General features: G+C 37.0%; 1 protein-coding gene across 1 annotated transcript in view; it reads right to left on the bottom strand.

Moving 5' to 3' along the window:
- The window catches only part of LOC126168413 (UPF0692 protein C19orf54 homolog), a 47,055-nt gene that overhangs the window by 30,196 nt on the left and 2,618 nt on the right, over positions 1 to 14,241 (bottom strand). Inside the window, exons 2-3 of the mRNA XM_049920554.1 lie at positions 10,813 to 11,067; positions 4,468 to 4,663 (exon numbers count right to left, since the gene is read on the bottom strand). Coding sequence (XP_049776511.1) covers positions 4,468 to 4,663; positions 10,813 to 11,067 — 451 coding nt within the window. The remainder of the gene's footprint in view (positions 1 to 4,467; positions 4,664 to 10,812; positions 11,068 to 14,241) is intronic.

Below are 14,241 nucleotides of genomic sequence, written 5' to 3'. Positions count from 1 at the left end.
TTTAGTGTACCTGTAGTAATACTCACTGCTCCACTCCGATACATGTCTAGTTTCCCTACATGAGCACTGTGTTGCCATATTAGGGCATGGTATTGACTATGTGCTGACAGATTGTTTTCTTCAAGTTAATTCATAATGTTTGAACAAAGTATATGTTCTAAAGTCCTAATACAAATCAATGTCAGTGATATTGTATTTCAGCAGATTACTTCTGTTTCCTTTCTTGTATACTGATATGACTTTTAAAACTTCCTAGTTGTTACATATAAATCTTTCGCTGATCAAGCAGCTGTACACATTGTTACATCAGCACACTGTGAAAGAAACCTAATTGGTATACAGTCTGAAATGGAAGATTTGTCCTTATTAATTAATTCACATTGCTTTGCTACAAAGAGGGTGTCTACTTCTGCTGTTCTTGGGCTTTATAAAGCTCCATCACAGCTGAGCAATTATGAAGCAAATTAACTTGTGTGTCTGTGTAGCATAGAAGGGAGTTTACTACTGTGTCATCTTGCAATACTCCAAAAATCTTCCTGAATGTATTATAGCAACACTTATTTCCACGATTTTGTACTTCAGATCCACCAAAATTTCATCAGCAAGATCAAGTGTGACTGTCTCTGCACAGCAGCGTTTACACAAAATAAACTAAGAAGTTGTCAACAATGTATTGCCTGGGATGTATCACAGTCCATTTTCTCAACTTGTGATGGCTGTAATGACATTTCCCTATCCTAATTTCATCCATTTCAACTAATGATAGAATGTGCACTCACAAAATTACCGTATTTACTCGAATCTAAGCCGCACTCGAATCTAAGCCGCACCTGAAAAATGAGACTCGAAATCAAGAAAAAAAATTTTCCCGAATCTAAGCCGCATCTGAAGTTTTGAGACTCGAAATTCAAGGGGAGAGAAAAGTTTTAGACCACACCTCCAAATCGAAACAAAGTTGATCCATTGTAATATGAGACACAATTTAGGTCGAATGAATGACGATACAGCTACAGTAGTTTGGTTCGAGTCGTAAGCTTAGCAGTTAAGCTTTACCAGGTAGCCATTGCTATGCGTCAGACGGTCTGTCCGTATTTATACGGGTACCCTGCCTTTTTCACGTGCTTCATCTGGTTTGAATTGATTGCTTATTTTTCTTTGATCTGATAAGCGCCATTTTCTTTGTTCTAGGTGTTTACGTCACTCTACGCTGAAAATGCATTACTGTACTGTGTCATGCATTGTTTATCACATTTTGATAGTGCGTGTTTAAGGCCTGTCGCCGCTCGCGGCATGGCTTGCTATTGTGCGCTAAAAAAAAAAGAGAGGAATCGTCTCATTATGGAAACATTGGCAAGAGACTGCTATTCATTGTTACTTACACTGCTGCTTTCTTTGATAATGATCAACAAGAACCAAATAATAGACTGCGTATGATAGAAGATGTTCTGAACGAGAGTTTCGCGAAAATTTTTCTCCTTTTGAAAATCTTTGCAGGTGCCTCTTTAGTACATTACGTTCTGCACAGAGATTAGAGTCATCTTAGATTTAAAAATCTAGTCAATTGCTGTGCTTCATTTCTGACTGTATCACTATTAGGCATAAGAATAATACAAATACAAACATGACATGATACGTATATTCTTCCGCGTTTGCTGTTGTCTCACTCTAGTTTCGTAGTTTATTAGGCAGACAGGATTTAAATGAGATAGCAGCAAACACGAAACAATACATGGCAAAATGTTTACATTATTCTTATGGTAAAGTGAATACTGCATGTGATTCACAATTCATAAAAGTTCCTATTAGCAACCATCTCTTCTCACAGGTAGGAAAAAATTCAGAACATAGAGTTGGCCATATTGACAAACATCCCAAACAGTCTTGCCAGTCGGATTTTCGTAATACATTGAAATGCTGGTACATTCGAAGATAAACAATATGTAATTTGTATTTACTTCGTTGGATAATGTATGAAAATGCAGTGATCGAAACTCGGGGTGGAGAAAAAAGCTTGTCTTCCACCTTTTTTATTTTTTTTTTTTAATTTATTTACTGACGCAGAGGATTTGGTGTCAGTATTTATCTTTTTGCCTACAAAGCATGCCTGTGTAGCGCTACATATATTCGACGGCAGAAGTTAGTTGTGGCGGACCCACAAAGATTTTTCAGAACTTCCGCTTGCTTTGCACTCGATTCTAAGCCACAGGCGGTTTTTTGGATTACAAAAACTGGAAAAAAAGTGCAGCTTAGATTCAAGTAAATACGGTACCATGAATTAGTATGTTTAATTAATTTGGAACTACAATGGCCTGAAAGTAAAGAATCATACTTTAATACATAGAGCAAAAGGACTGACTTCATCCCCACTGAGAAAACTTACAGTTCAGATTAATATAAGGGTCACTTTTAAGTTTTTAGAAATGCCCACAAGATAGTCCAACTGAAACGTGGCACAACTATCATTTTAAAATTTGTCATTTGTTATTGTTTCAATGACGATAGCTTATAAACACTGGGTAATTTGTTTACAGTGAGTTTTTAATGTGGAAATTTCACAGGAAAGTTGCTTCTGGATTTGTTTTTACAATTTTCGTAAAGGCCTTACTCAACTACAATGCCACAAATTCATTCATTCAACTTTTAGTAATCAGCTACTTATAGAAATGACTGTTTGCAATTTGTATACAGGATTTCGTCACAGCTGTGCTTCTGTCAATAATTAATTTCATGAAAGAAGGAAAGAAGATTAGAGTTTAACACCCCATCGCCATCGAGGTCATTACAAATGGAGCACAACCTCTGACTGTTTCAAGGATGGGGAAGGTAATTAGCTGTGCCCTTTCAATCATCCAGCATTTACATGGAGTCATTTAGGGACATCACGGAAGACCTAAATCTGGATGGTCAGACACGAAATGGAGCCAGCATCATCACAAACGTGAGTGTGCTAGCTGCTATGCCACCACACTTGGTAACTCTACCAAAATCTGTGGCTGTTACAAAAAATATGAGTGTTGGGTGCAAGATGATTGAAGAAGATCAGCGCGTGACTCACCGTAGGGGTACAGGTATACTTCAGCATATTTAAGACTTGCAAATTTGTTTGCCACAGGTCATCAACAAAATCAGTAAAAACAACCTAAGATGCTGTATCTTTCTCCACAATGCTGTCACATAGCATGTCAAACAACTGAATATTTAACTGAAGACTTTCTTGGCAATTTAAATTCTTTTGGCTCTAATCGGGTACAGTCATTTATACAACACAACTTTTCAGGTGCTATCAGTTGGCCCACTGCTTATTTCTCTTAAAAAAAAGGGTGCACAAATGGCCCCACTCTCCCCATTCCTCAGCAGTTCATTGAGGATGGCAGCAAGACTTCTTGTTGAAAATTTGTATGACATTAATGACTACACTTGGTTGAATACCCAAGAACAATTAAAATGGTTACTTGACAGAGAGAAATGACACATCAGTAAATAATTGTTTTCTTTTGTTCTCTTATTTAAAAAAATTGTGGACAGTGAGATTAACCATAACAGAAAGCTACTGACTCTTTTCAAAACAATTTGTTATGTACCATCATCAGAGTAGATAAACTCAGAGTATTTTTTAAATCATGCAAAAGTGTGTAAATTTTGAAGGCAAATAGGCTGAGAAATAATTTGCACCAAAAACATATTTTATCTACACCTCCAATCTAGAGACGATGGAAATGTATATCACAGGGGAACTGTCCACTGTACCACAAAATACAATTTCTCCCCATTCCACTTGTTTGACTCATCCTTTAATGTTGCTCAGTTGTGTGGAACCAAACAGGGCTAATAGGAGATATTGAACAGCTACATAGAATACTAGGACGAATGGTCACAGGTTTATTTCACACAAGGGATAATGTCACAAACATGGTAAAAAAAAAATGAGCTGGCAGATTTTTAATGATAGACACAAACTATCCCATGAAAATCAATTTACATATCACTTCCACAGGGAACGCGAAGACAAGATTAGATTAATGTGTGAATGGAACTAATAACTGGTACAATGGAATGGGATGTACCCTTTATCATGCAATTAACAGTGGTTTGCAGAGTATATATGTACATGTTGTGGAAGTAGATGTGTATGGAAATGGAAAGAATGATTGCTTAAATGCCACTATGCACACTGTAATTAGTCTAGTCTTAAATTCATGGTACCTGCAGGAGCACTTTATATAGATGGTTGCGGTATATTCCTGACTTCACTGTATTTTTTTTTAACAACTTATAATATAACCTTCATATTCATGCTCTTATATTCTCTATACAAGAACAGCACATGAAAACTAAATTTCTATGGATAATATCATTTCACAATTTCAACTTTTTTACACAATCTGAAGCAACAGTTATATTGTAACATGCAATAAATCTTATTTAAATGGATGTAGCATGATGCACAAGACTAAAAATTCAACAAACCGGATCAAGCTCAATGAGGTTCTCGTTGCTGAGGCGGAGTTCTTCATATGACCACAAAGCCAGTCGACGACTCTTTCCCTGTCGAGCAACTACATAAACAGCAGATGAGTCCAGTCTTACTGCCCCACACACAGCAGCCCAGTGAGCTTTGTGTCCACGTCTAAGACATGGTGCGTGGTTAGCATCTGCATCATAGCTAGGAGAAGGTAAGGATTACAACTTCTTCAAAGGCAATAAAAAAAATATTTTTCAAAATTATTGTTTGACATGTAATTTAAAAAATGCGGTGGATTTTTAATCCATCTGAAAATGGACAGTTACTTACAAACAACACAAAATAGCTCACTACTATAAACACTGTGCATTAACTCACAACATTATGGGATCATAATAGAAACAATGTGCTCACAATATATTTCATTTTTTAATTCCCTGAATTCCTCTTCACTGTCATGAGTTTTATTGTGCGCCACATATTCTGTCATTTTAGATTCTACATTGTGTCACTTTTACGATCACAGCATAATTCTATAACACCCAATCTAATTTCACAGAAATGCTACTTCATGTAGCAGTTGAGAGAAAAGATGTTAAGTCCCATAGTGCCCAGAGCCATTTGAGAGAAAACTACTGTGTTCATGTGAAAATAGTAATGCTGGTTTATCTTAACACATACTAGTGACCACCACTATGATCTAGTGGCTAGTGTTACTGGTGCCTGATGCAAAACAAAACAGGGTCAAATCCACAGATCCACCTCAGCTCAGAGAGAGGTCTGGAAGTGGCCAATGGCAAGTTGCTTCTGGATCAAACACAAGTGCAGTGGTAATGTAGGAAAGTTTGTATATGGTGTGGGTTCTTTGACAGGTGCTCTGCTTCTGATGAGGCAGAAAACAAAAGTGACAGGGCTGTAATAGAAGCCAGTGGGCAGATCAATGGAAGATGGCTTGCACCTGGGTCTGCCACAAGGATATGACCCATGGATCAAGATTTGAGAGTAGGAAGGACATTATGACAGAAAATGATATTCCATAGGTAGAGTGTAATAGCACTTTTAGAGGGATGCGAATAAAAGTATGAAGGACATACACCAGGTGGATGCCAGAGATAATCAATGCCTAGCAGAGTGTATGGTTTAGCATTTTCAGTTGTAACATTGCTTATATTTAGGTGAGAATTGACCATCCAGTATTAATTCAAGATGAGATGAATTTGTTGTACGACTGAACACTAGCAGGCCCAGGTTTCAGGGCATGCCATGGCAGGTCCGACTAGGTGACTGGTACAGTTAAGTCCAGGTACAAAGGCGAGAAGCATCACTGAAAATGAGTAAATCTCAGTATTTGGAATTTTGGTGATGGTCGCTTAAGAGATCAGACAATGCTCTATGAAATGATGGATTGTCAGACTAGCTTCTTCCAGCTCTTTACAATCTTCAGTTAGTCACAGTCAAGTATTAAAGCAAATCTGCGATCTCATGAGAGTGAAGTGCATCCAATGACCCAACAATATTCCAGTATCTCTAAAGTTACAGAAGTCAGTGTTTCACAGTAAATATGCATTTTCGTAATGAACCTCTGAATTAACAATTTCTTAACACTACTTGCAACTGCAACATACAATATCTTAGATAATAGCATAGCCTTATTGCCGTCATTCCTGGAAGCTACCTGCCTGTATTTATTTTATTTCTTAATTTACAATGTCTTTTATTCTGAAGAACAAACATTTGGTTGCTACATGCTTGACTATGGATTCTCTTAGTCAATTGTTTACCTATGCTAAAGATGATTTCGTGAACAACTCTTCAGTGAAAACCTGTAGATTAGCCACACTTCCTGAAGATTCTAGATAAACAGCATTTTTGCAGAATCTGTAACAGTTCCAAAGGAATGGAGAAGCCAGGAGCAAGTGGAAGTTTGAATTGTTCTATGAACTATGATCACATTCTTATGGATAAATGACACAAGGAGTTCCACAGGGCTCCATTTTGGGTCCACTCATATTCCTTGGCTATGTGAATGACCAACTTTACATTTAACAAGTAGAATTGATACTTTTTTGCAGCAGAATTAGTATTATAATAAATCCCATTAGAGAGAAAGCCATAGAAGGAATTATTAATTTTATTTTTCAAAGAATTATTAAGTGGTCCTCTGACAATGGAATCTCCCTAAATTTTGTGAAAACACACTGTATTCAATTCTGTCCAGCAAATAATCATACCATCAACTGGTGTAGCACGTAAACAGGGGTCGATAAATGGAATGTTCCAAATTTTTGAGTCTATATACTGATGAAAATTTTAACCGGAAGAGGCATATTACTGAGATTCTTAAGCAACAAAGTTTAGCTATGTTTGCTGTTCATATAATTTCTGGTCAAGGAAACAAATGAACCATCCTGCTGACATATTTCCTTTCAATAATGTCATACAGAATAACTTTCTGGGGTATCTCTTCACTTACAAACAAATTGTTGACTGCACAAAAGAGAACAGATAGAATATTATGTGGTGTTCACCCATGATCACCATGCAGGTACCTCACCAAGGAGTTAGGCATTTCAACTGAACCATCACATACATATATTCACTTGCAAAATTTGTCGTAAACAATCCATCACAATCTGGGAAGAATAGTGATGTTCATTCCTACAATAATTGAGGAAAAATTGACCTTTGTTACTCATTTTTAAAGTTGGCATTGGCTCAGAAAGGAGATCAATATGCAGCAACAAAATGTTTTATCATTTGCCCAACAACAAAGTGTTTGACAGGAGTAGCAAAGCATGTTTTAAACCTAAACGAGAATCGTTTCTCCTGGACAACTCCTCCTATTTCCTGAACAAATTTCGTTAAAAAAAAAAATGGTAGCCGGGGAGGGGGGGGGGGGAGGGTTGTTAAGTGTAGTTGCACATGTAGCACAAAAAATATGTTCACTAATTTTAACACTAAGCACGCATACATATCCTGTAAACTGGCTCATTTCACATCATTTTGATTTAAAAAAATCATTCAAATGATCTATTGAGTATATAACTACATAACTATTACAGTAATTGGTAGTGCACTACACACAATAGCAAGCATGCAGATTTCAGGGCCAGTCTGGCAAACTGTTTTAATTGGTCATATATAGTTAAATGTACATTTAGAGCTTTCTTCAAGTAAACCCTGCTTATTTCTGTTTATCACAATAAAAAAAATGGCAGCTCCCATCCCTCTTTCCTTTATGCACGACGTCCCTAAAATTTTTTGCAACCATATTTACTTCCTACTGGTCACCAGTAATGCAGTATTTGCATGTAATGAGAACATCACATGCAGATTCTGTATTACTGGTGAACAGTAGGTCATTTATGTCTTTTTCATCTTGTACTTTGTTTGTGTTTTCAACATATATAATCAAGTCCACCTATGGCCAATTCATTTCTTGTTGTGCACTACTGGTACCTCTTTTTTCTAGCTGAGTATTTTACCATTTGTCCTGCCATCATATCCAAGTCTTTTTTTTTTTTTTTTACTTTCTGTTCTTCAACTTTCTACTCCAGCTATGATTACAAACTGTAATGTTTCAGTTCAACTTGTGAAACTGTATGCTTTCGCTCCTGCTTTCACTTATGCTTATAACCACATAAGAAAATGTGTTAGAGGCAACATATTTTGGGGTCAAAACTATAAAGAGAAGATAAGTAAGAACTCTTGGAAGATGTGAACAGATGGCAGTTGAAAAGGATGGAAAAAATATAAAACAGTTCTAAAGATATCACTACATTTGATTGAAGATAACTACAAAGGGAAAACTGTACGTTTGGTATGATATGTTTCTGAAGATATAATCCTGACTATGCAAATAAAATCAATGATGAGTGTTATCACATGGCTTAATGGCTGCATATAACTCTAAAGTATGAGGTGTGACTATAAAATAACAGGACTGAGGCTGCCATAGAGTATGTACGCATGTAACAAAGATTTACAAACCAATAGCTGAGCAGCTTGAAGCTTTCTCAGTCGAATGCAGCATCACTGGTAACTGTAGACAAATCAGTGTGGCCGTGATCTCCATTTGTGTGAGAGCTCTTACTTTGTTTTCCCAGAAAAATGTTAAATGTAACAATAGAGCAATGAATTGTCTTGAAGTTTCACACTAAACTTTGAAAAAGGGTTACTGAAACATTTCTTTTACTAAAAGAACTGTATGCTAAAGACTGTTAACACATACGTAAGTTCCTGAGTAGGTCAAGTATTTTCAAGATGGCTGCCGATCGATTGATGAAACCGTAAGAACTGATACAGAATGCATAATGCAAATTTTACATAACCAATTTAAAATAAGAAAAATGTGTGCAAAACTGGTGCCAAAAATTCTCATATAGCACAAAAACCTCCTGAAAATGTATCCAGAAACTTCACTGAGAGTGAGAGAAATTCAAATGAGCAAATAAAGATTCAAAGAGGTGGTGAATGATTGGGGTTTTTTCCCCCAAGACTTCAGTGTTCACGTAACTGTATCTCCATTGGGTTTCCGAACGTCAAACTATGAGGTTGTTGCTCCGTGAGAAAATAAGAACAACCTGAATTGTGGAAGGACAGGGCATCATTTCTGCATTAAGACACAACACCAGCTCATACTGTACTTTCTGTTAAGAGGTTCCTGGTGAAGTACAGCATCCCAATGTCAGACCATCTACCTTATTTGCCTGATCTAATGCCACATGACTTATCTATCCCCCAAGGTCAAATATGCATAAAAAGGAATAAGATTTCAGCCCACTGAAGCAGTGAAAGAAAAAAAATGACAGGTGTCATCTATAAGACACTCACAAGGGAAGATTCCAGCACTGTTTCCAGTAATGGAAAATTCACATGAAGTGTTGTAAGGGTAAAGGTGGGGTGTATATTGAGGATGACAACTGCATATGTATGTTTTTGAAATAAAATATTTTACCACAATAGTTCCATTATTTAATAGCCACATCTCTTATAGCATATAATTCCTTCGCTGTTAAAACCAATGAATACAAACAGAATAAGAGGTAGTTAACCAAGTCTGGGGGCCACCTCTGTAGCTTGAATATCAGCCTACGACTGATAAGTGGGGGACTTCAATTTGAATTCACTTACTTGTGAAGACTGGTACTTACTGGAAGATTATTCGCTGGGTTTAATCAGCTTCACATAGATTAATAAAAGAACTACCTGAAGGAGAAGTAATGGCTCTGGTTTGATGAAGATGGTATTAATGGCCAGGATTGCAGAGTGCTAACAATAGTGACATCCAATGATATTGCTAGATTATGACGAAGTGACCAACTGACAGCACAACACTGGTCGATTGTCAATGTTTTTAGTTCTTGTGTGCGAAGTCGATGGTATGCTGCAGGAACAACAAGTTCATAACGTGGAAGAAAAAAGCAATAGGAATTACAAATTAAACAGACTATTGAAAATTAAAGGAAACCACACACTGATTGGATGAAAAAGTTGAAAGAAGCAAAAAAGCGACAGTGAAATAGTGAGATCAACAAATGAAGAAATAAAAAACAGAAGTATCAGAGGAAAGGACAGAATTTATGCTGTAGGGATTTTTTTTTTTTTTACGAATTTACATCTTCTGATACAATTATTATAACTCTAATTTTCCTTGTGCTTGGCAAACCATCATTTAATTAATACTATAGTCAGTTAAGTCTTTTTACCAATACATTTTTCATCAAATATATCTCAGAAAACAGATAACTCTTCTATTTCCTAATACCCTAACATACCACAACCAGGTTAGCATCACTGCCTGTAGACTGCGGGGTCCCAGGATTGATTCCCAGCTTATTTGAAGATTTTCTTCATCTGCATACTAAGTGTTGTTGCTGTCCTAATCATTTCATCCCATCTTCATCACAATGACTTGGACATCACCAGAGTGGCATCAAACAGAAAGAATTGCACCAGGCAACCGAACAACCCAACAAATGAGGTCTCCTGGTCAATAACACCATAAATATGATCACTTCAGTTTTACCTTCTCTGTTACTTTTTTTCTCGGCTTTCTCTGTCATCACATTTTGGGAAAACTCGGCTGGTTTTGAAAGGAGGCACTGATTACTACTCTTCACCATTTAAAACTCCAAAACAGCATTCTGCAGAACGTAAAGATTCTTGAAAATCCAATAAAGATTTCACAAAATGTGGCAGATGACTATCATAGAAGCCTACAACATTACTGATGACAAAATTAAGACAAGTTACATGTAGTATAGATGCATTTCACATTTCAAAACTTACACTAAATACATACATAAAATGTCTTAACAAACAAATTCAATGAATTGAGAAAAGGATACGGGACAAGAAGTATTGCACCATGAGCAAGATGACCTAAAATGTATGTCACATCATGACCAAGTCCTCTGTTCAGTACCTCAACTTGCTGACAACTGTCTTGCAATGTTTCTGCTGCTAGTGCTGCCATATTGTCCACAGAAAACATCTCTCCATGGTGACTGAAGCCACGATTAACTGCCTTCCAGAAAAGTTGCTCCACAGACAGCGGCTGCCTTGTCAAAGTCGAAGCCATACTGAGAGCGACAAGCCCACATCTAAGGATTAAATAAGTTGTTATACTAACAACAACAACAACAATAACAATGAGCAACCATCACCACTACCACTACTATTGAAATGATTTTTCCTTGAAGCAACGCTACATTAAAAACATATCACACAGTCCTGCAAAATTTCTGCAAGTGTTGAAAACAGTAAAACACAAACAAATATAAGGGGCCATCAAATAAAAATAATGACAGATGGAAAGAAGTAGGCAAACTGTTCATTATTTTAAAAGCTATCACCGTAATTTCGCACTGTGAGACAAGATGGTCAATGTCTTCATAGAAAAATGCTTGAGGTTGCCTATGGAACCATGATTGTATCCAGGCAGGCACCTCTCTGTCTGCAGTAAATCGACAACCATGATCGTCTTTCCTCAGGGCTCCAAAATATGGAAACCGCTTGTGGGGAGATGGGGACTGTATGGAGGATGTGCAAGTGCTTCTCAGCGAAACTTCTGCAGCATTGTCCAAACAACCTTGGTGGCGTGGGCCCGCTAACATTTTTATATGAGTGCACTGATTATCTTGTCTCTAAGTAAGACAAATGTAGTAACAGTTATGTTGATTATTGTAGAAATAATAAACAGTTTACTTAGTTTTTCCCCCATCTGTCTCATTTTCATTTGACTGCCCATTATGTCAGATAATGGTGGTATTATTGTAAAGCCTCTGCTGTATAATATGAAAAAAATGAGTTGTGTAACAACTATCAACTCCTTTGATTATTAACTTTCTTCTCCATAGTTTGGAGAAAGGTATTTTATTTAAAGTTGGTTGAGCATATCTGCAAATATAACCTTCCGGGTGTCACAATTTGTATTACAAAAGGGCATCACCACTGTATATGTCATCTACCATTTCACTTATTATGTATTAAAACATCTGAATGATAAGATTTCACCTACCAGCACATTTTTGATCTGTCTACGGCACTTGACTGCACAAATCACAATATCCTTTTATAGAAATGTTAACATCATGGATTTTGAGCCACTGTGTAATTGTAAGTGATTCACTTCATATATAACCGATAGGAAGAGCAAACTGTCATGTTAAATACCTTACACAGCTCGAGATGAATCTTCTTCTCAGTGGCAGAAATCACAACTGTTATTTCAAAGGGCTTAATTATGGAACCATTCCAGTTCTTTGTACATATAAATGACCTACCATCTTATATTGATAAAGCAGGAATAGTGCTCTTTGTTGCGATGCACGTATCATAACTGATGCCCAACAGGGCATCAAGAACAGGAGGTACATTAAACAAAAGTATTCGCAAGTATTGACTGGCTCTTGATGAAAAGCATATCACTTAACATTAGGAAAACATAGTTCATTCAATACTGTAAAAGGTAATTTGTTCAAAATTTGAATTGGAAATCACACAGGGCCTATCACAAACACTTTGGTCCAGCAATATTTACTGTACATGTAACCACTGATTTTTGGCAATGACAGCATTACAAAGTTAGCTTACTCTGCACACTTCCGTTCATTGTTGTGATACAAAATGATTTGCTGAGTCAATTTCACAAAGAGAGAAAGTATTCATTGCATAGAAAGTTACTGTAATATCTGCCATCTATCTTGAATGAAACTGTTCTGGCCAGCAATTCTGTCTCATAATGCTCAGTACATTTACAGGCCTATAAGGTTCGTTGAGAGGAACAAGGCACATGCTGATAAAACATCATTCATAAATTCAACATGAGTGACAAAAATAGCCTGCACTACTAACAACTTAACCTTAAATTTGCACAGAGATAAGCTGATAATGCTGTCATAAAAATATTTGACCATCTCCTTTAAGAATCAATCTAGAAAGAATAGTGATTACAAAACACTTGGCCACCTCATCCTAGACTACAGCCCAAGTGTGGGATGCTGAAAGAACTAAACTGGCAGACACTCAAAGACGAATGTAAAGTATCCCATGAAAGCTTACCTAGAAAGTATCTAGGAACAACTTTAAGTGGTGAATCTAAGAATATGCTGCAACCCACTACTTATAATTCCCACTGGGAGTGTGAAGAGAAGATTAGACTAACTGCAGCTTGCACAGAGGCATATGAGCAATCATTCTTCCCACATACCATATGTGAACAGAACTTAAAAAGTCTAAAGAACTGGTGGAATGGGAAGTACCCATTATCAAACACTTTGCGGGTCAACAGAAACATCCGATCTCACGCGTCGGCTTTGACCCGTGACGTAAGGGTGTTGTGGTGTGTGACGTCATTACGGCGCGGAGTTTGGCTTGTGAGTGTGGCGTGTTTGTAGATGTTGCCTCGTTGACGTTACCTTAGTAGGAGTTTTAGGGCCTGTAATATATAGTTTACCTTTTTACTGTACTTTTTGTTTTAACGTCGTCTATGAGGCTTTTATCAGTTTGCCATTAGATTGTTCAATCTTTATGGTCTATATGTTTTGTCGCTACTCGTTATGTCTAATGAATCAATATTGTTTTTTTCTTTTTTTTTTATTTGTTTCTTTTTTTTATCTTTTGATTGACCTACACATTGATCTGTAGCGTAGCCCTGAATACGAGGTTAGGTTGGGAGTTTTTTTTTGGCGGGGGGGGGGGGGGGGGTGTCAGGGGGGGGGGGCGCAGCCCCCCCCTGCCTGGCCTTGAGTACCACTTGTTTATTATTATCTTTGTTTGCTATCAATGTTAGCAGATTGTTCTTGTGAAACCTTTGTGTGTGTTGTTTTTCTGTGTGTTTTCGTCTTTGTGATATGTATGCAACGTTTTTATATCCGCCATATTGGAATTGTCGTTTATGGTCGTTTCCGCCATATTTGTGACGTCATGGGTCAAAGCCGACGGGTTGGATCGGACGCTTCCGTATTTCCCACTTTGCAGTGGTTTCCAGATTAAAGTCTAGAATTGGAATAAAAACACCAGCAGATAATAAAACAAAATGAAATCAAACCTGCATGACAACACCATCTACTCTATAAATAAATGTTAGAACAGAAAGAATCTGTATTGATCCACGTAACACACAAAAAACTGAACTAGTCTGTATACATTTCATTTATATGCATACCAGTAGTTAATTTAATTTAACATCTTCCATGTCAGATAAGTCCCTGCATAGCAGTGTCTTTCTTGGATGATTTGTTCCAATAATCAAACGAGGCTCTCTTTCTTCTCTT

The sequence above is a fragment of the Schistocerca cancellata genome, chromosome 1, assembly GCF_023864275.1.
Source record: "Schistocerca cancellata isolate TAMUIC-IGC-003103 chromosome 1, iqSchCanc2.1, whole genome shotgun sequence".
Lineage (NCBI taxonomy): Eukaryota > Metazoa > Arthropoda > Insecta > Orthoptera > Acrididae > Schistocerca > Schistocerca cancellata.
Note: the sequence above shows the minus strand (reverse complement) of the source record. Positions and strands in the feature narration are given on the sequence as shown.